Here is a 24,825-nt window from a genome sequence, read left to right as displayed (position 1 = left end):
ATGTATATGTATAGTAGATAGTAATTGGAATTGTGCATATATATATATAGGTAAGGCAATTTAAGCATGAATGTAATATATAATTAAGTAGAATTTTGAAGTGAATTGGATGGATGAGCCAACTTTATCATATATATATATATTAATTATAAAGAGCAGTAGTAAGTAGCAGAGTAGTTTTAAGCCATTGGTTGATGACGTATGTTGTTTATATGTATATATATAATGATCACAAACACCAGAATTAGAATCTTCCTATGTTAATTATATCACAAACACCAAAACAAATGACTCAACAGTGAATACCCTCCAATGACCATCCAAATCTTTTTACAAAAAACTAAAGCCAAGGCTGCCAACTGCCAAGCCAGACATCCAACACTAGCTCTCTATGGATATATGATCCACGCATCAGATCATGCATTGCAATTTCCATGCGCATCATATCTTTCATCATCACTTGTGATGCTTCTACTTCTGGATCATCATCCTGGCCCCTGCAGCAGCAAATTCATTAATTACACTGCGCGCCCAATAATGCATTCTTTTCTAACAATTACCACATATATAGTATACTACCAATAATGCAGCTATATATATATATATATATACATGGTTAAAGTAAAACGACTCCCTCCCTATATTATCTTTTTTTATATAGATGCGTTGATTGCACTTGTGATTCTTTTTGTTTTTGGGAGAGTGGGGTCCGGTTAGCATAAGAGAGAGATTCTTGTTCTTCCCCTTCCCCACTTTCTTTCCCATCCCATCACATCCCATGTTGTACTCAAACAAACAATATTGTCTATTTGATGGATTTTATGCGGAGGGAGAGAGAGAGAGAGAGAGAGTCAACAAGTTTGTAAGTTAATTTGAGGCAACAACAGCCTTGCCTTTGCTTTTCCAGTTTCACACAACACAAGAAATGGTTTTGTTGCTCATCAGAATTTGGTTCTGGTTGATGGGATTCTTAGATTAATGAGAGGTACGTACGTAAAAAACATCATATATATGCATATCCCTCACTTTCTTAATCTTTTCTACTCCTTTTCCTCAGTCTGCTGTCGTCTCTCGCTCCATCTCCATCTCTATCTTGTTTCTCAAATCATATTTCAACTTATATTACTTGACCTTTACTTATTAACAGACGCGCGTAGCTAGCTAGGGTCTGGTTATTGAATTTATAGTTGTAAGAATCATTGACTAGTCTTTTTTTGTAACAGATGTTTTTGTTTTTAAGAATTTTGTAAGAGAGAGAGAGAGTTGTGTTTAGAGTATATATGACTGAACTGAATTAGTCATATTAATTAGTGGTTGTTTTTATTGCTCTACCGTGCCATCGCTGCTTCTATTAATTGTTTGATGAAGGCTTCTTTGATTTCTGCTCTCTCAAATGCATTTTTACTTTGTTCTCAGTTACAAAGAAATTATTGTCAACGACCATGTTTGTGGCGCTGGGAGTGATTGGGGACAAAAATCCTTCCTGGAAGTTCCTCTTCTTGTTTTTCATATTCAGGCTGCTTCTTTGTTTTGGTTCATGATCCACTAATTGCGTTTTTGGATTTATAGAATGGGTGATTGACAAATATCCACCATGGAAGATGGCTCCTTCACACCTAATATCATGTCGCCAACCTTTTCACACTCCAACTTTGATTTCAATCTCATGGATGAACTCTTGTATGGTGGATTCTGGTTAGAGACTACCGACCTATCCAACTTCTGGCACCCTGCAGCTTCAACTCCATTAACCCATTTCAATTCCACCTCATTTTCAGAGACTAACATTCACACCTTAAATACTGATCCACCTCATCACAGTTTCTTAAAAGAATCAGCAATATCAAACTTTTTTGACGTCCCAAATTTGAGCTACCTAGGAATGGATGAATTTTCTGAAACGCAATCACATATCCATGAAGCTACCACCCCTCCAGCTTCCTTGAACCAATCTGCAAATTTTCTTGTCGAGGAAACCCATGTTAACACCAGGTTGTGGGTTGGACCAAACAGAAACCCAATTCGTACTCTGTCTGTGAAGAAGAGATTAGTGCAGGCTATCAGCTGCCTCAAAGACTCTATCAGTGATAAAGATGTCCTTATTCAGATCTGGATCCCTGTAAAGAGAGGAGGTAGGCAAGTCCTCACAACTAACAACCAACCATTTTCGCTGAATGCAAACTGCAAGAATCTTGCAGACTACAGAGATGTCTCCCGCAATTATCAGTTTGCAGCAGATGAGGACTCTAAGGATTTCATTGGGTTGCCTGGCCGTGTATTCTTGAACAAGTTGCCTGAATGGACTCCAGATGTTCGGTTTTTCAAAAGAGAGGAGTATCCCCGTGTTAACGACGCCCAACAGCACAACGTTAGAGGATCACTTGCACTTCCAGTTTTCGAACAGGGCAGTGGTATTTGCTTGGGGGTGGTTGAGATTGTGACAACTAGTCAGAAAGTCAATTATCGCCCTGAACTTGAAAACATCTGCAAAGCTTTAGAGGTCTTTTCTTTTTCTCCTAATTGTTTGTGTTTTGTTTCTGTTCAAATTCATAGCGTAATCAAATCTAAGTAAAATCTGAAAAAGACTTTCCAAGAGTGCAAAGCTGTTGCATGCCAAAAAGGTAGATGAAAATTTGTGAAGCTGTGTCCTGACGGCTTTAGCTGCATGATCTGCCTTCTATATACATACAAGTCATGGAGCCTAGTTTATTCTTCTACCTTTCCTTAGTTTTTCTGTTCCCGAGTTATGCATACTACCATGTCTGTAGAGATGTATGCGTGGATCTTTAAACAAGTTTGAAGTTGCATCATTTTGTATAACTCATCGACCCTTACACCCATTTTGATATGCTGTTTACAGTTTCTTACCTATGATGCAATCTCTTAGTCCATGGTCTCCATGCTTCTGTTGATAATTTCCCGGTGAGATTTTCATACTTCTAGACGCCAAAGGAACACCACAAAATCAGCCCTGCCCATCTCCACTAACAACTTTTAGTGTGACTGTGATTCTATAATTAAAAATCTCTTCATTGGGGTTCATTTTCTTGGAATTGATAGAAAAACCCCAATATACGGTGGTTGTTCGAGTCCTATGCTTTCTGTATCTGTGTTTCGTGTCATATAAGATGTCAAAGCATACAGTTGCTCTCATTTTTCTGAAAATATTTTTCTCTTGCAGGCTGTTGATTTAAAAAGTTCCAACATTCTGAGTCCTTCCAATATAGAGGTAATATAACATATTTCAAATTTATCAGTTAAAACCATCTGCAATTGGAAACTCAGCCCTGACACAGCCCTCTAATTCAAATATCAGAACCGTGAAGAATCTTACCAAGGTGCTCTAACCGAGATAAATAATGTCTTGAAATTTGTCTGCAACACACACAAATTGCCCTTGGCTCAGACATGGGCTTCATGTGTTCAGCAAAATAAAGGGGGTTGCCGGCACTCTGTAGAGAATTATGCACGATGTGTTTCAACAATTGACTCAGCCTGCTATGTGGCTGATCCACAAGTTTCTGGCTTCCATGAGGCATGCTCTGAACACCACTTGCTCAAAGGTGAAGGTGTTGCTGGGAAAGCATTCCTTACAAATCAACCATGTTTTGCTGAGGACATTACTGCATTTAGCAAAACAGAGTATCCTCTTGCACATCATGCGAGGGTGTTCCACTTGTGTGCTTCTGCAGCAATACGCCTGAGAAGTACGTACAACAGAACAGCTGATTTTGTTTTAGAGTTCTTCTTGCCCCTAAATTGCAAAGATACCCAACATCAGATGCGGATGCTTAACCTATTATCATCTGTTATACAACAAACATGCCAGAGTTTACAAGTAATAACTGATCAGGAGTTGGCTCAAGAAACTTTAGGCAGAGAAAGAAGCAACACTTCAGCTGGGAGATTAGATGATGAAAAAAAGCATCCAAAGCTGGTAATATCTCCTTCCAAACAAGACTTGCTCGATGGTTCACCTTGGATTGCTGCGAGCCGGGTGGATTCCCAACAGAAGGGCAAAGGAATTGCTGTTTCTTTTTCTAATCGCATGGAGGAACCAGAACGAGAGTTTAAGTTGACTACCCAATGGGATAACTCTGGCTCAGACTTTCAGAATGTGCCAGCAGTTTTAGAGCATGACGAACTCCAGCGGGATTCTGGACCCCGAAGAAGCGGGGAGGGTGGTGGAAGCTTTTCTTTGACAATTGGGCATCTTCCGTTAGGTGCTCAAACAAGCAGCGAAAGGAGACGGACAAAGACTGAGAAGAGTATTAGCTTGCAAGTACTTAGACAGTATTTTGCTGGGAGCCTAAAAGAAGCTGCTCGGAGTATTGGAGGTATGACAAACTCCTCTAAGTATAGTGAAAAAAAGTTGATATTTCCATTAATAGATCATATCATTTTAACACTATTATTAAGTAGTATTGGTGTAACTTGTTAGTTGACTGCATAAACTTCAGATTTTTTTTATAATCCATAATTCTACAATTCATCGGATTGGTTTAACTCTCCAGAAGATTTCTATAAATCTTTACTCTACGAACTTCTCATTTCCTTGATGGTAATTATGGACAATAAACCTGAGCAGTGTGGAAAGTTTGCTTCTTAAGCCTCCTGCATGCGTTCTATGTAAGGAAATGGATCGGGTTAAGATGGATAACAGGTGGAATATGAAGGCGATAAAAGACACACGAATTTGTTAACCCAGTTTGGATATAAATCCTACGTCTGGGGGCGATACCAAGCCAGGAGAAAACACTCAAAGAGGAGGAAAATTGAGGAGTACAACACACACACACTTGTATGCAAGTCTTCACCACACGTGAAAAACAACACTCACCCTCGTCTCAACTCTTTCTTTTCTCTCTACTCTATTCTACTCTGCTCTGCAAAACAATGCTAATAAGAGTAGAATATATATAGCCATGACTTATCCTTTTTCCAACTCAACTTGGGATTTCTAAGTTGAATGAGGTTATCCTTCTCCAACTCAACTTTGAATCGGGTTATCCTTCTCCAACTCAACTTGGGAATTCTAAGTTGAATCAGGTTATCCTTTTCTTCTTCAAATCAATCTTCACAACTTAACAATCTCCCACTTGAAGATTGATTAGCTTTTCTCCACTTCTTTCTTGGTACCGCCGGGTTTGTCCACTCTAGTCATCAAGGCCAGTCGAAGCCGTACACAGCTTCAACTTCGCCATCGCAACCGCCTTGGTCAGCATGTCCGCAGGATTCTTTTCTCCTTGGATCTTCTCCAGCTGCAGTGCCTTCTTCTCCAGAAGTTGTCGGATGAAATGGTACTTGATCTCGATGTGCTTTGTCCGCGAATGGAACGCGGGATTCTTTGCCAGATGGATCGCACTCTGACTATCGCTATGAAGAATCACATCTGCCTGAGGTTTCCCTAATTCACCCAACAAGTGTTGCAGCCAAATGAGCTCCTTAGCTGCCTCAGTAACTGCCACGTACTCAGCTTCCGTCGTGGACAGTGTGACAACCTTCTGCAACTTTGAGACCCAGGATACGGCTGTACCGCCATATGTGAACACGTACCCTGTAGTGCTCCTCCTTTTGTCATAGTCACTCCCTGCAAAATCAGCGTCAACAAACCCAAACAAGGTAAGCTTGCCCTTACCAAACACCAATGCTCGGTCCTTAGTACCCCTCAGGTACCTAAGAATCCATTTCACAGCTTCCCAGTGCATCACTCCTGGATTGCTCATAAAACGGCTAACTACTCCCACTGCATGTGCTATATCCGGTCGAGTACAGATCATAGCATACATCAGGCTCCCAATTGCTGAGGCATACGGTGTGACTCTCATCTTTGCACGTTCGGAGTCAGTCTGGGGCGAATCACTGTTGGATAGTTTGAACTGATTTCCCAATGGCGTTCCAACCGGTTTTGCATTTTCCATCTTGAATCTGCATAATACCTTCTCAATATAATCAGATTGAGATAACCATAATTTACCAATACCTTTGTCCCTTGTGATTTTCATGCCCAATATCTGTCTTGCTTCGCCAAGATCTTTCATGTCAAACTTCCTCGATAACTGATCCTTGAGCCTATTGATCTCCTTGACATTTGATCCTGCTATCAACATGTCATCAACATACAGGAGTAGAATGATAAAAAACTCATCGAACCTCTTCACGTAGCAGCAATGATCAGCATTGCATCTAGAGAAACCTATCTCTAGCATGAAGTTGTCAAACTTCCTGTACCACTGCCGCGGAGCCTGTTTCAATCCATACAGGCTTTTCTTCAGGCGACACACCTGCTGATCATCTCCATTATACCCCTCTGGTTGTACCATGTATATCTCCTCCTCAAGATCCCCGTGTAGGAAGGCTGTCTTTACATCCATCTGTTGTAACTCCAAGTTCTCTGCCGCTACCATGCTCAACACAAGACGAATAGTAGTTAACTTGACAACAGGTGTAAAAACATCAGTAAAGTCAATACCGTATCTTTGTTGGAATCCCTTTACTACGAGTCTTGCCTTGTACCGCTTCTTCCCGTCTGATTCTTCCTTAACCCGATAGACCCATCTGTTCTGTAGGGCCTTCTTTCCTTTTGGGAGCTGACACAATTCCCATGTGTTGTTTTTCTTCAACGAGTTCATCTCGTCGTTCATCGCAAGCTCCCACTTGCTCTTGTGGACATCATTGACTGCCTCTGCGTAACATTCGGGTTCTCCACAATCAGACAAAAGCAAGTAATAAAGAGAGGGGGAGTACCTATCTGGGGCCCTTCTCAGCCTCGGTTCTCGACCCAGTGCCAAGGGTGTGCTGCTTTCAGTAATCGGTTCCTCCGATACTGGTTCTGGCTCTATCTCCGTTTGTTCGGTTTCGTCCGTCTGAACTCCCACTGAATCCGTATCTGCTGGTCTCATGATCCCGGAATTTGAAATATCGAGATCAACAAATTCCCTTTCCTTCTTGTCATCGTCCGGGCTTACCTTCCTGTCGTTGTACATTACATCCTCATTGAATATAACATTCCTACTACGAATTATTTTCCGGTTTTGATCATCCCAGAATCTATACCCAAATTCGTCAGTCCCATACCCAATGAATGTACATTTAATCGACTTAGCATCCAGCTTAGTCCGATCATCGTTCAAAATATAGGCTGAACAACCAAACGTACGTAAGAAAGAAAGATCCACTTTCTTACCACTCCATACCTCTTCTGGTATCCTGTTGTTCAACGGGACAGAAGGCCCTCGATTGATCAAGAAAGCAGCCGTGTTGACTGCATCTGCCCAAAACATCTTTGGTAGTCCGCTCTTCAATCGCATGCATCTCGCACGCTCATTCAGTGTTCTGTTCATCCTCTCAGCAACGCCATTTTGCTGAGGTGTCCCCGGGATTGTTTTCTGCATTCGGATTCCATGGTCGGCGCAGTAATTCTTGATACCTTCACTGTTGTACTCGCCACCGTTATCCGATCTGAGACATTTCACTTGTAGACCTGTCTCATTTTCCACTAGTGCCCTCCATCTCCTGAATGTATCAAAGGCATCAGATTTTCTTTTTAAGAAATACACCCATACCTTTCTAGTGGAGTCATCGACGAATGTCATGTAGTACGTTGATCCACCAAGAGATGACACTGGTGCTGGCCCCCACAAATCGGTGTGAACAAGCTCCAACTTTTCTTTCCTCGGAGTTCTTCCTGTGGTCAAGAAGCTCACCCGCTTCTGCTTTCCGAACACGCAGTGTTCACAATGACCCACCTCCACCGATTTTAACTCGGGCAACCGTCCTTTCGACTTCAGCACGTTCATTCCTTTCTCGCTCATGTGGCCCAAGCGATTGTGCCACAGGTTAGCCTGCGATACAGTTCCTGCAAAGGGGATGTTTGAACTGGATCCTCCCGCCATGTAGAGCGTTCCCGACTTTAGTCCTCGAGCCAAAGTCATTGCTCCCCGACTGATCTTCCACTTCGCGTCTCCAAACGTCGTGTGGAATCCATCACTATCCAGCTGTCCGACTGAGATCAAGTTCCTTTTCAGTCCTGGTATGTGTCTCACATCATGTAGGGTCCAGCATGACCCATTCGTTGATTTGATCCGCACATCTCCCTTTCCTACAATCTTGAGGGGTTTGTTATCTGCAAGATAAACTAAGCCAAAATCACCTGAGGTGTATGGCTCCATGATGTCTTTGTTGCTGCATGAGTGGAATGAGGCCCCTGAATCCACAACCCAATCATCGGAAGAACTGCTCACACTCAACAAGAGTGCATCCGTGATCTCCTCCGTCGCGGCATTCGCTGTTCGGCCCTCCTTTTCCTTCTTTGGCGCCCGACATTCGCTTTTCATGTGTCCGGGCTTCTCGCAGTTCCAGCACACCATCTCCTTCTTGCCCTTGTTCTTCCCCCTGGACCTTGACCTTGACCTTCCACGGTATTTACCCCGTGTGTCAGGTCTCCCTCTGGACTCTGTATGTAGCGCAGAGCCAGATGATCCACCCGTTTGCTTTCTACGGGTTTCCTCGTTCAACATCATGTCTCTGATGTTGTCGAACTTCATCTTCTCCTTCCCAGACGAAGTGCTCACTGAAGTAACAACCACATCCCAACTGTCAGGTAAAGATGAAAGCAAAATTAACGCTTTTACCTCATCGTCAAACACGATATCCACAGACGCCAGCTGTGTCGTGAGTTGGTTGAAGTCATTGAGGTGATCGGCCACCGACTTCCTCTCCTCCATCTGCAACCTGAATAGTTTTTTCATCAGCATAACCTTGTTCATTGCTGAGGGTTTCTCGTACATATCGGCAAGAGTCTGTAGAACTTCCTTCGTGCTCTTTGCTCCCTTCACATGATAGGCGACATTCCGAGAGAGCGACAGGATTATTGCGCTCATCGCCTTTCGATCGAGCACCTTCCATTCTTCATCACTCGTCTTCTCGGACTTCTCTGCAAGTGGTTCGTACAGGTCCTTCCCGTACAGGTAGGCCTCCATCTGCATACGCCAAAACCCAAAGTCGGAACCATTGAACCGTTCGACTGGAAACTTTCCCTCCATCTTAACTCCTTGAACCAGGCTCTTGATACCAGTTGTTAGGAAATGGATCGGGTTAAGATGGATAACAGGTGGAATATGAAGGCAGTAAAAGACACACGAATTTGTTAACCCAGTTTGGATATAAATCCTACGTCTGGGGGCGATACTAAGCCAGGAGAAAACACTCAAAGAGGAGGGAAATTGAGGAGTACAACACACACACACTTGTATGCAAGTCTTCACCACACGTGAAAGACAACACTCACCCTCGTCTCAACTCTTTCTTTTCTCTCTACTCTATTCTACTTTGCTCTATTAAAACAATGCTAATAAGAGTAGTATATATAGCCATGACTTATCCTTTTTCCAACTCAACTTGGGATTTCTAAGTTGAATGAGGTTATCCTTCTCCAACTCAACTTTGAATCGGGTTATCCTTCTCCAACTCAACTTGGGAATTCTAAGTTGAATCAGGTTATCCTTTTCTTCTTCAAATCAATCTTCACAACTTAACATTCTAGACACTTGATAAAAGCTACATCCACACCTTACATTAACATTGAAAGTAGAAAATAAGCAAACCTTCATCAGAGGTTGCAAACAATACATTCACCAGAAGTACATATGCTCTTTATTTGGTACTTAACATGCCCACATCTCTTCAATCTTGAACATCAGCCACAAAGTCATGTTAGAGCCAGTCTTTTCTAGTCAGTGCTCAGTGGTTTAGTGCATACATTCCCATCTCCCGCCAGTTTTAGATAGTTATCTAACATAAGGAGAATACTAGCATTGTTCAGATCTATATTTTGTGCAATCTATTAGTTTTATTGGACCCTCAAGCTTGAACTTTTGGTTGGCATTCTTGGTGGATTTAACAGGATACTGTATCTGAGTTTTGCCCATTATCAACTCAAATCTAATTACAGCTCGTTAAAGATTTCTTATCCTTTTTTCCCTATTTCAGTGTGTCCAACTACCTTGAAAAGAATATGCAGACAGCATGGAATCACTCGCTGGCCATCTAGAAAGATCAAGAAAGTTGGTCACTCATTGAGGAAACTACAACTTGTGATTGATTCTGTCCATGGTACAGACGGTTCTATTCAACTCAGTTCTTTCTATAATAACTTTCCAGAACTTGTGCCTCCAAATGTACCAGGAAGCAGCCACTTTTCGACGTCAACGATGAGTGGTAATTTGCAGCAGGTGACCAGTCAGCCTGACGGCACCTTGTTAAGTCCTGCAACCACTGCCTCAAAATCACCTTCATCTTCTGGTAGTCATAGCTCCAGTTCAAGTTATTTTTGTTCTACTGGGGTGAAGCAATCATCTAACCCTGTCAAGGTCTCCAGCCTTGGAGATGCTCTATCAGCAGAAGAGACTAGAGGGATGCTGAAAAGAACACGGAGTGAAGCAAAATTGCATGAAAAGGGCCAAGAGGAAGCAAAGCCTTTGATTCGATCATATAGCTATAAGATTTTCAGTGATCACACCGCTATTGCGGCTCCAGCTGTGCCAAATGATATCAATCAGGCACATCATGTGGGTACTTTTAGAGTAAAAGCAGTTTTTGGGGAAGAAAAGATCCGATTCAGTCTGCAGCCACACTGGGGTTTTAAAGATTTAAAGCAAGAGGTCTTGAGGCGTATTAACATAGATAATGGCGGTAGCATTAACTTAAAATATCTCGACGATGATGCTGAGTGGGTGCTTTTGACTTGTGATGCTGATCTTGAAGAATGTATTGATCTACACAGATCATCCCAGAGTCGAACAATCAAACTATCCGTCAATCAAGCCTGTGGTTCACATATTCAAGGTTCATTTCGTAGCGAGGGGCCATCTTGAAGTGGCCTTTACCATATAGGATACTTGATTTTGTCTTGAAGTGGGGTTTTTTTGGCTTCTTAGAGTCGAAAATATTTGATAATAGTTGTGTTTGAAGTCGTTTGACATCCAACGGAGGAAAAGTGAACACTGGCAATAATGGAGTGAGGTGATTGGTCTTTGCACTTTTTATGTTTTTGTATTCAGTAAGATTAAGACCTACTAATGTACTACATGTAATATGTATAAGGGTTCCTGATTGCTCTTTACATATTATATCCCATTTGATTCTCGGATGAAAAAGATCACTGATTTTTTCTTCTTTTATGCTTGATTTTATGATGATCAGTTGATCATGATGAGTGTACTTCTAGATGCTGACCAGAGAAGAAGCCGCCTGGGGCACTCCTCCTTACCAGTTTATCTCAAACCAGACAGATTCATTCGTTCCCATGATAATTTCTGGAGGTTCTGAAATTTGTACGTACAGCTCTGCTCCGCTGAATTGCTTGTAAGAATGACTACCAGATATCAATGTCACCTTAGGATAGTTGACATGTATATCCTGGTCTTCTGTTAATTCAGATAAATGGAGGACATCTTCTGCTAGCACTTGTAAGCATATAATAATCAGAATCTCCTTATTTCAGACAAGCTAATAAAAGCCTTGACATCAGCACATTTTAGTAGCGCACAACTAAAATGATAGGGTTCCCAAGACGAATTTCCAATTCTTTCAACTCTATTGAATTAATATTACAACAAGAAGCTCACTGCATCTGGAAAACTTTTGGAGCCATAAGTATCGGCTGTTGGCAACAAATTAACTTTCAGATGAAAATGATCATGCAGGTGGTGGGAGTGGATAGGCTTGATTTACTTCTGGAGAACGATAGTGCAGATGTTGCTGCCCATGTCTATCAGCTGCCTGATAATAACTAGAATGTATTCTAGGATCTCTAGGCCTCTCATTATCAGAGTGGATTCTTTCCAGTGTCTCAACAATTTCTTGCATTGACGGTCTGTTTTTGGGTTCATTTTCAAGACAATTTAGAGCAAGCTGAGCAATTTGTAATGCAGATCTGGAAGGATATTTTCCTTCCAGACGTGAATCCATAACGTTCTTTAACTTCCTCCTGTCAGGTAAATGAGGCTTGATCCATTCAACCAGATTGTGTTTTCCAGATGGACGATTTGGGTCGAGTGCCCGCAACCCCGTGAGCATTTCGACTAGGACAACACCAAAACCATATACATCGCTCTTAACATACAAGTGTCCTGATAGAAAAGAATGCCATTAGAATTAATATCAAGTGCAGTACTAAGTTATTATGGGGTTAGCTATCCATATGGAAGCTGATCAAGCTAGGAATTAATGAGGATATTTACCTGTTGCTACATACTCAGGGGCAGCATAACCATTTGTGCCCATAACCTGTGTTGTCACATGGGATTTACTAGCAGTTGGACCCATTTTTGCAAGGCCAAAATCAGAGATCTTGGCATGGTATGACTGAGAGCAAAATAAATTAGAGAAATGCTAAAAAATTAGATCAACATCATAGGTGAAAAAGTGAATGAGATGATGAGTTAAAATATATTGTGGAATACGAATTGTAGGGGTCTTACCCCATCAAGCAATATGTTAGAGGCCTTGAAGTCTCTGTAGATGACTTTTTTATCTGATGCATGCAAGAATGCAAGACCACGAGCTGCTCCAATTAATATCTTAACTCTAACATTCCATGGAAGTGGCTGACCAGCAGAACCCCCTGAAAAAGTTAATAAGAGTTAACTCATTAATTACTTACTAGCACTTATAAATTAAGGATATTAAACCCTTACTTCCGAAAAGATGGTTCTCCAAGCTGCCCTTTTGCATAAATTCATAGACAAGAAGCAACTCTGTGTCTTCCCAACAGTAGCCCAACAGCTTGACCAGATTAGGATGAGAAAGTCTTCCAAGGAAATTCACCTCAGACTGCCACTCTTGAAACCCCTGCATGCTTTCAGAATTCAACTTCTTAACAGCAATGGGGGATCCTGCCCCTTCACCTGCACCGTTTTTGAAATCGAGCAACCGACCTTTGTAAACTTTGCCAAAACCACCTTCTCCAAGAACTGTATCACTTCTGAAGTTTCTTGTGGCAGACTTGAGTTCCGAAAACGAGAAAACTCTCAAATTGGGGTGGGCTAACATCTGCCCGCTCCCACTCATCACCTGCACATCACTGCTTCCGCTACTACTTGTCCCAGCAGAGAATATGCTGTTAGTGTTACCAGAAACGCTAGTGCTCACGCTAGTCGTCGTCTCCGATATTGCCGCTGCAAAACAAAAACATACAACTCAATCTCATGGTATGCAAGACATAAATAAATAAATTAGATGCAATCCCAAATGACCATCATCATATTGAAATAGCGAACCTGAACTCGATTGGACAGTACTCGTTTGATCAACGGAGGCACAACTACTTAAGCAGCTTCCCATCACACTATTTATATATATATTCACCAGTAGTGCTGAGCTGACTGCTAGCTATCTGATATTTTTCGGGACCTGTCCAGCTTTTAATTGTTTCTTGGAGAAAAACGACAGTACAAGTGAATCAAATCATAGGGTTGGTTTGAGGGATCTCATATTCACACAAAATTCTTCCTCTTTTTCTTCTTCTTCTTCTTCTTCTTCAACAGTTTATCTATATACTGTTGGTGGTTGAGGGAATGAATTATTATTATTATTATTAGATAAAAGAGCAACAACAGTAGTATATATATGTTTGGACCTCTTCTCTTCAATTCTTATATATAACAAAACGATGATTATAAGTAATTTGTTAGTGAGGGGCTAATTACCTTTTAGATGTCATGTCTGTGGGTAAATTTGGTGAATGAAGGTTACATGACACGACAGTAGTTACAAATTTAGGGGTTGGGGTTGGCATTGGCATTGACAATTTGGCATGAACAGACAGAGACAGTGACAGAGAGTAAGGAAGACTTTGCATCGATCCCGTCCAGACAAAGTCAAGTCAAACATATCATGAGCAGGAATTTGACTGCCGACTGGTCAGACTTGGGAGTTCCATTTCCATGTAAACATGAGCTGCATGCAATGGCAGTTAAGAGTCAGGAGTTGATGACCACACTGCATATGCATATGCACCTCATCTTTCACATAATTACAATTAAATTAATAATAACTGGGAGTGAGAAGCAATAGACAAATGCATACATTCACAATTTTCAAAGGTTTGATGAATATGATGCCACGTCCCAATCCTAGCTTCAACGCAATCGCAATGGAAACAAACATCCTTACTTGCTTAATTTTTATTGATTGAATATGATTCACAATTCCACTTTGCCGGCCTGCACGCCCATCACCTGGAAAATGTCAAACTCAATTATATATATTACCGCGTGTCACACATCTAAATAATTGTGTGTAATCTTAAAAATTATATTTTAATTAAACAAATATAAAAGTCGAGAAAAATGGATGACGTGACAATTATGAAAAAATTAATAAAATAATGCTAAAAATATTTTTTTTAAATGACAAAAAATATGTGATGCTTCTTTTTAATAAAACTAGTTGTTGTGGCACGTTATTTCTGCATGCATATAATAAATAATTTTTTACGTTTTAAAATATACTATAAATAAGAGTAAATTATATCAATCAATACATTACATTAAAGAAAAAAAGGAAAATAAATTAATTTTATCAATTAATGTAAAGCTTGGATTTTTATTAGTTGAAAGGCATTTTCGACTTTACAAAGTGATATAATTAACCATCAATTGTGAAAGACTTTTTTTCATATATATATTAATATAGATATAGATATTAAATTTATAGAGAAATAGGGTCAAGGGGGGGCTTTTAAATTTTAAAATGGAAATCATCTAAGGTAATTTAATGCTTAGCGGTTACACTAATGAGCAGAGCCGGAGAGTAATCTGTAGTAATCATCCTTCTAACCTTCACAATAAATTTGCCTTCCAACTCAAATTTGTGATTAATAGAAAAAAGCCTTAAGACTGCGCTTGCCTCCCATTAATTAATTCTCATTTCACTCTATCCAATCAACTTAGGTGATTTTTTTATTGTCAGATGATTTTCTCATTCAAATCAAAATTTATCTGAAATACATTTCATTATTTTTTTAAAAAAAAACATATCATGTTATTATAATTATTATATAGTTTTTTTAAATAACACATTTTAAACATCACATCAATCATTATACTTATATCTTTATTTTACATCTAATCTTATATTTTTAAAAAAAATCTCATTTCAATCAAATACATTCCATCTCAATTTTCCTATTAAGATGAAACACAATTGGGAAAAAAAAGTATTTAGTCATATAACTTTGTCATCGATTAATTTTAGTCCTCTAACTTTTGTACATATCAATTTAAAGTCATTAATTTGCAGAAAGGTATAAATGTCATCCGAATTAGGGTTTTCTTTCCAATTTTCCGTCGAATTTGGATATTAAGACCGGAAAAATCTGATGTGGTAAAAAACATGGCTGATTAATCCAAGTAAGCATCGACGTGGAATTCTTTTTTTACTAATATGCTTATGTTGCAAAAAATGTGTAATGACGTGGCTTTAAGGGAAAAGAAAAAGAAAAGACAACGACTTCTCAGCGAACGATTTTCTCCAAATTCCCCCAAACTCCTCTGCCCTAATTTCTCTCTTCTTTCCCCCGATTTCACTGTGCTTGAGAAGAGGCACTTGGTGCGAAAATAGTGGTGATGCGAGACCCTTCTCGCAATGGCGAGCCTCTCCCTGATTACGGTAAGTTTTTTATTCTCCTCCTTTACTCTGAATCGGAATGGCTTGTGTTGCGAGGACCAACAATGGTTTGTTTAATTTTTTCTCTGAATAATTTTGTGGTCCCTTGTGTTGAAATGCTACTTGACTACTTTGTGGTCTCTTGTGTCGGAATGTTACTTGACTACTTTGTGGTCCCTTAGTTTTTTACTCAAACAAAAGTTTGTGGTCCCTTTTGCATTGACAGAAATGTTGGGCGACACTGAAGTAAAAATGTATATTTGTGGCAATAATTTACCAGCATGTGGATTATCTTTTTGTTTGCTAGATTATCAAACAATATATGGATTATCTTTTTGTCTGCTCCTATGACCTGCAGACAATCTGAATATGATGATAATATAGAATATGGGCCAAATTTATATCGTATCTGAAAGTTTGCTGAACAAGATAATAGGTTAGGACAATTTGGTTTCACTGTTTCTACGGAATTCAAGGCAAGACATCAGTTGAATTATAATTGCAATTTCCCTTTACATAGTCATTTCCAAACATTTAGTAATTTATTATGATCTTCATTGTATAGTAAATTTTGAATTCACTACTTATTAAGGTTAAGAATACTTGACTTTATTTTGATATGTTCCATAATGATGTTACACAATCATAACCTGTCCAAAAGTTTCAAGACAAACAGGGTCTTGATATACTTTGAGATTACTTATATTCCATGTTGTTGTACTATAGCAAATCTTGTATTACATTATAATTAGTCTTTGCATGAGAAAGCTGAACATGAAAGCTATAAGATTTCTCTGTGGTAGTTATAACAGTTGATAGCTAATTATTTGGAATAAGGGAATAAATATGACCCGTCTTTGGAAGATATATTACATTTACTAATGTTGTATAAGCACTTAAAGGGATACATCAAAAATGCTGAAGTTAATTATGGATTCTCTGATATTTGATATGTATCAGAATAAGTATTGATATTCTGATACAAAAGTTGGTACTTATGCTTACATGTTTTAGTCTGTTCTTTATTGAGTTTTAATAATTTATTTTCTTTTATGTTGTTTGTCTGTTTTTCTTTTTTTTTTTTTCTATTTTTTATCCCAGCCATAAATAGTGGGCTCCTAACAATGATAGTTCACTATGGGGGAACAATGAAAAAGACTGAATATGTGGGAGGCGAAAGCTATAAATTTGACCATGTTGAGCACAAATTTGTAGGACTTGGGACTTTAAATAATTTGAGCAACTATGTGGGGATTAGAGGAGAGAAGAATTATTTCATAAAAGAAGAAAACTCCATGAAAGAAATCACAACAAATGAGACTTTGCAAGATATATTTCTAAAGTTTGAACATCTCAGGGAGATTGAAATATATATAAACGGGCAGTTAGTGGCTGAGGAGGGTGAAGAGTTTGAGGGGGTGAATATTTTGAACGATTATAAGTCTTATTCAGGGGGTGAATCATTTGATGATTCAGACAATGAGTATGAGTATGAATATAAAATGCAAGAAGATAAGGATGATGAGGGTGATGAGGGAGACAACGATGGGGTCAATGTTGAAGAACCTGATGTAGAAGGGCTAAGGGTCGAGAATACTGAATTTGAGCAGTTGTTTGGGGATGAGAACACAGTATGGAGTGAAGATGAATTAAACTCCAAGAAGGGGTCAGATGAAGATGAAGACAAGGGAGAAACATTCCCTGTATTTAACCCATCTTGCATGTTTCACCCTCATTTTGAGTTAGGATTGATCTTTAGCACAAAAAAAGAATTCAGGACTGCAATCCAATCACATATAATTGAAATGAAAAGGAACATAAAGTTTACAAAAAATAACAAAAAGAGAGTGCGTGCAAAGTGTTTTGACAAAGATTGTCCATGGTGAATACATGCTTGTAGATTGAAAGGTGAATGCACATTTCAAATTCGGAATTATGTCCCAGGACATACATGTAATATCTCATTTAATGTCAGAAACATGAAATCAAGTTGGCTGTCACAAAAATACATTCATAAGTTCAAAAGTGATCCTAAAAGAGGAGTAAAAGGATTCAGAATTGATGCTATAGAAGATGTGAGGGTGAATATATCCAAAAATCAAGCTGCAAGAGCAAAACGACTTGCATTGCTGATACTTGAAGGCAGCCCCAGTGCTCAATATGCGTTGTTGTGGGATTATGCAGATGAAATAAAAAGAAGTAATCCAGGATCAACAGTGGTTTTGGGTACTGATGATTCAGATGGGGTGAATCTGTTTGATAGATTTTATGTATGTTTGCATGCACTGAAAATAAACATTTTGGCTGGTTGTAGACCAGTAATATGTATGGATGGGTGTCACCTTAAATGTCCACATAGGGGAGTGTTATTGACTGCTGTTGGCATTGACCTTAACAATAATTTTTTCCCTATTTGTTATGCTGTGGTAATGAGGGAGAACATGGAGGTATGGGAATGATTTTTAACTTTGTTGAAAATGGATTTGCACATTGAGGAAGATTGTAAGTACACGTTCATGTCAGATAAACAGAAGGGACTTGTGGGTACTTTGGAGGAATTGTTTCCTAATGCTGAGCATAGGTTTTGTGTCAGGCACCTCCACTCAAATTTTAAAACATCTGCTTTTAGAGGTTTGGCCTTAAAAAATGGATTGTGGAAAGTTGTTAGGGCTACAACAGTTAACTAATTTAATCGATGAGCTCAAGCTGGCTCGGCTTGTCTGCCACCCATATTTATTGCTGAAGGAGCTAAATGTCTGCGAACTATCTGATGCGGTAGTGTGGTTGGTGGAAGTTCGTAAAACTAAGGATTGGAATACCCGAAAACAAGGCGGTCAAAACAAGGTATGAATTTATTAGGGCTTAATTTATTTGAGAAGCATGTTGGACCTAATTTTAAGCATAAGGGGTTATTATCAAAGAAAAGCAAATGATTTGATTAAAAAACCAAATACTGTTAAAATTCTGAAAAACTTTGGGACAATAAGTGTACTTTCATAGCCCATTCGCGGTCAAAACGCGTGTAGTCCAATTTCTATGCAAAGGGATTTTTTTTAACTTTATTTTATATCACCGGGGGAGGGGGAGGGTAATTGATAATTTAATGTTCATAGGATTTTTTTTTTAATATTTCTATTATCACATGGGATCCCTGGATTTTACCTTCATTAGAAGGTCTTATTTGACTTTTAAAAAACCCTCTTACCTCTTGTTGTTAATGATGTCGACACGACATCATTCACATTCACTAACAAAGCCTCTTAATTCAACCTATGGAATGAGCACATTAATTCATTATTGTTGTTATTCTAAAATAGAATAAAGTTTTTTTCAATGAGTCTGGGGTGATCGCTGCTCTGAGTGCAATGAGTATGCCTCAATTATTTAAGAGGTATATCTATTAATGCGTGTAAAAAACACACGAGTCTAATGAAACTGGACTATCACTCAAAATTTGAATCGAAGAGAATGCAAATCGTAAAAGGGGACCTACAAATAAAACGTTAGCACTCCAACACCCAAATTAGTATTGGATTTGAGATTGAATAAGCCAAAATGTAAACAAGTTTGATTGAAAAATTCATGGTGAATAAAATTGATGAAAAGTGCAAGAACGCATGATAATATGCTTATAGAATGGTCGAAAAATATTTAAATAATGCTTATAGAGCAAGAGAGATGGTTTAGAGAGTAACAGAGGTGTCCCCCCATATGGAGGACTAAATATTTATAGAGGAAGTGTCCCCATCTACAAGGGGTGTATCTCACTCCCGAGAATCTTGCGAAGTTGGTTGGGATGGTTGAAATAAGGGATAAATTATCCTTATCTATAGCTAGGAGTGCTTCAATAGGAGTTCGCTTTATCTTGGGAGACCCCGTGCCTGTGAGGAGTCTCAACCGCCAGAGGGCCCCTCCTTGCTCACGTGGGACTTCTAGGGCTTATGTGGTTTGGAGGTGATTGTTGACACCTAAGACAACTGGATGCCACGATGGAGTATGGGATGCTACGTATGTGGGCTTTTTGGACCGAATGTTCTATTGGGCTTTAACCATGGTCTAAGTCGAGAGATGTCCTAGGCCTCCTCCCTTCTTCCTAGGCTTCTTGAGCTGTCTGGGCTTGTCTAGTTAGATAGTAGGCTGGGACATCCTTAGCTTCTTGAGAGCATTATGGGCGTGGGATGTCTTGGGCCTTCCGAAGGGTACCATGGACCTTCTATTTTTTTTTTTTCTTCTTCTTGGGCCACTTGAACCTTTAGGCCAACTTATTTTTATACACATTGCCTACAAAACACAACACGATCAGAATCAAACTAGAGAAAGCCCCAATACTTAAATTAGTAGATATTTTAAGAGTATAATGGTCTTAAGAAAAATAGAGTAGACAAAATTATATTTGATCCATAGAGGGTCGATATTTATGGAGAACACTTAATTGTACAATTTTATATGAGCCATAGATATTAAAATTATATAATGGTTACATTTGGTGGTTACCCAATCTTAAGGTCCATAGAGCTTATAGATTTTGTCATGAAGACATTCGTTTAATCAAAAATAAGGTTTTAAAAGCTTGTCCAAAAATCAAAGGTATTTAACAGGAAGGTCATAAGACGACTTTGATAAAATATCTCCAGATCAATTTTTCCTTTTTCCTTTTTTATTTCCTTTTTAAATAAAAAACATGATTGTATATAATTTATAACCGTTAAAGAAAGTTTGATAAAATATTGGGAAGCAAGGCAAAGTGGGAAAGATTGTCCTCCACTGACTTCGACCTATGTGACACGTGACTGAGCATATATAGATAGAAGCAATTCGATATTCTTGTATTCCGCCACCACCAGCATATGTTTTATTAATGCTTATACGACGACGATTCAGATGAAGTTGAAGATAAACAAATAGGCATAAACCCTTTTATCAAAATTGAATCTTTGTTGTCTGGAAACCAAATAATGTGTATAGCGGTGTTCATATGGAAATCTCATCCATTTTACCCTTTCCTCCTATTGCTCAACAGAGACGAATATCACAATCGGTATGTTCCTAACATGCTATTTTTCCTGCTGGATGTGATTTCAACTGAAATTTTGGTATACTCTGTCATTAAAGGCCAACGACGCCGTTGAGGTGGTGGGAGGACGGTGAAATAGTCGGTGGAAGAGATGGGCGGGCGGGTGGAACCTGGTTGGCTTGCACCAAGGATGGAAAGGTTGCTTTTGTTACGAATGTGAGAGAAATCCCATCCCATTCGCAAGTCAAAAGCAGAGGAGATCTCCCTATTCGCTTTTTGAAGGTAACAGTTCACTTGTAACCTTTTCCTTATTCTTTTCTTGTAAGAAGCAAAAAAATTTGGGTGAAGTCCATTAAGTTAACCATCTTCTGAATTAATTTCAAAACTATGGTAATCTGTGTTTAGTGATATAGGGTTAAAGTGCCATCACCCACCAGGGTTCTCCTCTGGTGCAGTCCTGCAGAGGAGGACTAGTAGATAAGCCACTGCCTTACTTTCCACATTGGCACCACCACTTTTTCGTTGACTATTATCTTTCGGTGCCAATGCTTTGTTTTTAGCTCATATGTATTAGTTTTTTGTTTGAGGTTTACTGTGGTTGTTCTTGTTGATGAATATTTTGAGGCGCTAGCGCTGCATACTATGCTTATCCTTTGCCATCTTGCAGACTCAAAAAAGCCCCCAAGAATTTGCTGAGGAACTCGTTGGAGAAGCAAACCAGTATAATGGGTTCAATCTAATAGTTGCTGATCTTTGCTCGATGACCATGCTTTACATTACTAACAGGCCAAAAGATGATGGTCCATCTATAATAGAAGTTTCTCCTGGCATTCATGTTTTGTCAAATGCAAAATTGGACACTCCATGGCCCAAGGTAATATGATGCTTTTTTGTATCTAATTTGCCACCAATAGTTCTGATGTATATCATTTGCTGACACCTTGCCCATGCTTTGTATCCTAATACTTTTGATCTATATGACTTTGCTTGTAATATTGTTGGATCAGGGGGTTTGCGTACATGCTGCAATAGGAGTTAATGGACGCTAGCAACGTCTTGAGCAAGGTCGATTTTTACGGAAAAGACTAGCATGTGAAATAACACTTTTTCACTGAATGACTGAGATATTGTGCAGTTGTTGGATTGATCAAAGAGTATTTATTGATGAGGTCGACGCGTTTAGGTTTGAGGAGCAACTTAGTCAACATGTTATTTGTATTGTGTTAAGATTTAACTATCTATACCCACACCATGCTTTCATGTCAAACAACTTAGGATTCTCTAGCCGGGCCTTTAGATGGCTTGCCCTGCATCGCTCCTGTTGGAGAATGCTATTTTCCCTTGCTGCTCAATTTCCTCTCTTGGGCCCTACGGATACTTGTTTAGTTAATGGGGGTGAGTAGTGTGAAAAGGCCTACAATCAGATTGTGCCCTCTACTAATTCCTCTGGGCCCTATCAGTGAGTGTGTTCATTTGGCCGACCCACTTCCTTGCTGGTTCAATTTAGGTTGGTGACAGTCTTCACACAATCTCTACTACTACCGTTGCAAAACTATTCTTGATAAACGGGTCCTCAACTTCAAAATGCGTGGAGACTCCTCGGTGGAATTTGCTACTTGGAAGCCTCTATTTAATTTCCAGCACTATTTTAGGCTTGGTGAAATCTTGGAGCAAGGGATTTCCTTCATGATTGCTGCAACTTCTTTGGGCCACAGACATGGCTTCAAGGCTTTCCTACCTTTGGACCTTGAGGACAAGGCCCACTTGAAGGGGACGGCAATGATAGGAATGAACCATCGTGTTAGACCAAAGAATGAGATATTGGTATGTCGAAGTAGGAGATTCACTAGCCCACTAGTATTATTATATATACGTTATGCTATTGATATATAGGTGATTAAATGAAATGGCAGAGAACAAATTCAAAAAAATCTTCCATCTTCCTCAATTTCAGGAACTGTATCCTGTTCGAATTGGGATAACCATTTTTGTAGTTTTTGGTTCATATCAGTAAGCCATAAAATTTATATAAGTGCTCCCTTGTTTGCTTTTATTTTTGTGATTTTTTTTTATAGTTTATGTAATATAAACAGCAGTTACATGTCTACTTTTCTTCTCAATATTGGACTGCAGGCTCAAAGGTTGCGACACAGTTTTGAGGATGTAGTGCAAAAATGTTGTGATGCTGAAATGTCAATGGAAGAGATAACTGAAAAACTAATGACCGACACTACTAAGGATGATGATGAAGAGGAGCTACCTCACATTTATCCTCCTGCCTTTGAGTACCTTTTGAGTGCCATTTTTGTGGATGCAGATACACCTTCGGTAATAAGAATTATTTGTCGGATTTTCCATGGTTTCAACCCCAGTTCACAGGGACATTATTGATTCTGTGAAACATGACAGGGACGATATGGGACAAGAAGTGTTTCTGCAGTGGCTCTGAAAACAAGTGGAGCAGTATCCTTCTACGAAAGAAGTCTGGAGGACGGTGTTTGGAAGGAGGAGACAATAAGCTATCATATCGAAAGAGAGAGAAGGTGACCTCCAAAGAATGGCGAGATCACAAGAAGACTAGGTATATGTATTTACTGCCAGTTTGCTGAAATGAAATATACACAGGGTAGGGCTCTTGTGGATGCATATGGATGGAAAGGAGTCCACTATAGGGTAGCCTTCAACGAAAAGAAAGGAAGGTTTCTCTAAATAATATTTGTTGCATGCAACTTGGGCGTGATTGAATTACATACTTTGTATGGTATCAACCAGCCGCTGCGAAAGTCATGTTGTTATTGCTTGAGCAAACAAGAAATTGCAACAGAATATCTAGGCATGAGTTTTAGCATCAACTGATCATTTATAACATATAACTTAGGAGGCGCATGCGCTCTTATTGGACGTAGCCTGTAAAGCAACCGAGAGCGGGCAACATACTAAACGCCCAAGGCACTACAAACACGCACATACATACAAAATGCATAGTATAGGAATATTGATATCATGTTCATAAGATAAACTAGTAGGGAGTGTCTCAAGCAGCGCATGTTGGACAGGTGCAGCCAGTACCACACCTGCAAAAGGCCTTCCCAGTCCCCCTGATTTCCGACTTGGAACAGGTGCAGGGGTTGCACCCGCAGTGTTCCCCGCAGGTGCACTGCTTGTGCTCCGTTGTCGTATCATCCCCGCCCCCTGTTGAGCACCTGCACCAACGACCAATCCATATTCCAGTTGTGACTAGTTAAGGATGTACCTTCTTTTACTTTACATAGTGAAAATATATGAGCATCTCATTCTCACCTACAAGCGATGCCACCAGGGCAGGGAGATGGACAGCCACACCTGTCATCGCACACAACGCCGCTTCCTCTCATATCCGCCATATCTATTCTTTCTACCTCTACCTCTGCCGCACGCAATACACCGTTGTGTTATAAATGCATTTTCTATGTCCAGGATTGTCAATATATAAATAGAGCAGCCGATTTCTGATGCGTAGGTATTGCAGGAAATGCTGAAACGTGGCAAGCAAAGTGTACACTTGTCGTACAAATTATACTCACTCCCCACCACGTGCAAACTTATTCCTATTGCTCTCCCCCTCACTCTCCAATTTGGATTCTTTCTATCATCACTAAACGTGCGATCTTGTTGGGATAAGAGGAAAATGTTGGTTGCACTTGTGATTGGGAGAGAGCCCATTAAAATGAAGCAAGCCCAATACAGGAATTGAGAGTACGTTTGGAGGTTGTTGGGGAATGTGAATCAAAATGATATTTTCCTATTGAATGGGCCATCAGGGGGCCCAAGGAGTGAATGGGACATAGTAGTAGTAATTGAGAGGTGGTTGATAATGATGATGAATGGAATGGTGGGTCCTTGGCTTAGCTGTTGCTCATTAACATTCAACACCAATAACTCCTTCCGACCATGCCTTCTTATTTATCATCATTTCTGTTTATGGATGGAGATGGAGATGGAAGACGGAGGGCGCAGCCCACGCACGCACCACCATCAGACTATGTGCTTAAACTCAAATCCTATAGACTTTAATAACAAAATTAAAACTAAAATCCTATAGACTTTAATAACAAAATTAAGACTATGTTATTACTGGTTTTATTAGCAGCTAGCTACTTAAC

The 24,825-nt window shown here is 39.5% G+C and overlaps 4 protein-coding genes across 7 annotated transcripts; 2 read left to right on the top strand and 2 right to left on the bottom strand.

Annotated features, from left to right (window-relative positions):
- On the top strand, positions 685-11,845 carry LOC105172998 (protein NLP2). Of its 4 annotated transcripts, XR_002287883.1 has the most exons (7): positions 685-985; positions 1,417-2,500; positions 3,182-3,229; positions 3,317-4,337; positions 9,991-11,022; positions 11,203-11,364; positions 11,706-11,845. XR_002287883.1 is itself a non-coding variant. In XM_011094631.2 (5 exons), exons 2-5 carry the CDS (start codon positions 1,595-1,597, stop codon positions 10,872-10,874), a joined length of 2,859 nt encoding a protein of 952 aa, XP_011092933.1. In that variant the 5' UTR covers positions 685-985; positions 1,417-1,594; the 3' UTR covers positions 10,875-11,072. The 4 variants fall into 4 exon arrangements, 1 of the variants encoding a protein (XP_011092933.1); XR_848693.2 differs by lacking the exon at positions 11,706-11,845 and having other exon boundaries at positions 1,570-2,500; positions 11,203-11,520; XR_848691.2 differs by lacking the exon at positions 11,706-11,845 and having other exon boundaries at positions 11,203-11,520.
- Positions 11,476-13,629, bottom strand: LOC105173045 (probable serine/threonine-protein kinase PIX13). The gene is made up of 5 exons (XM_011094691.2): positions 13,281-13,629; positions 12,699-13,178; positions 12,483-12,625; positions 12,243-12,366; positions 11,476-12,131 (listed from the first exon to the last, which is right to left on the bottom strand). Exons 1-5 carry the CDS (start codon positions 13,342-13,344, stop codon positions 11,698-11,700), a joined length of 1,245 nt encoding a protein of 414 aa, XP_011092993.1. The 5' UTR covers positions 13,345-13,629; the 3' UTR covers positions 11,476-11,697.
- LOC105172996 (transport and Golgi organization 2 homolog) lies at positions 20,470-23,642 on the top strand. Its single transcript, XM_011094629.2, has 5 exons — positions 20,470-20,707; positions 20,782-20,965; positions 21,351-21,557; positions 22,817-23,011; positions 23,093-23,642. Exons 1-5 carry the CDS (start codon positions 20,625-20,627, stop codon positions 23,228-23,230), a joined length of 807 nt encoding a protein of 268 aa, XP_011092931.1. The 5' UTR covers positions 20,470-20,624; the 3' UTR covers positions 23,231-23,642.
- On the bottom strand, positions 23,524-24,134 carry MT (metallothionein-like protein 4B). The gene is made up of 2 exons (XM_011094630.2): positions 23,984-24,134; positions 23,524-23,886 (listed from the first exon to the last, which is right to left on the bottom strand). Exons 1-2 carry the CDS (start codon positions 24,064-24,066, stop codon positions 23,718-23,720), a joined length of 252 nt encoding a protein of 83 aa, XP_011092932.1. The 5' UTR covers positions 24,067-24,134; the 3' UTR covers positions 23,524-23,717.

The sequence above is a fragment of the Sesamum indicum genome, linkage group LG10, assembly GCF_000512975.1.
Source record: "Sesamum indicum cultivar Zhongzhi No. 13 linkage group LG10, S_indicum_v1.0, whole genome shotgun sequence".
Classification (NCBI taxonomy): domain Eukaryota; kingdom Viridiplantae; phylum Streptophyta; class Magnoliopsida; order Lamiales; family Pedaliaceae; genus Sesamum; species Sesamum indicum.
Note: the sequence above shows the minus strand (reverse complement) of the source record. Positions and strands in the feature narration are given on the sequence as shown.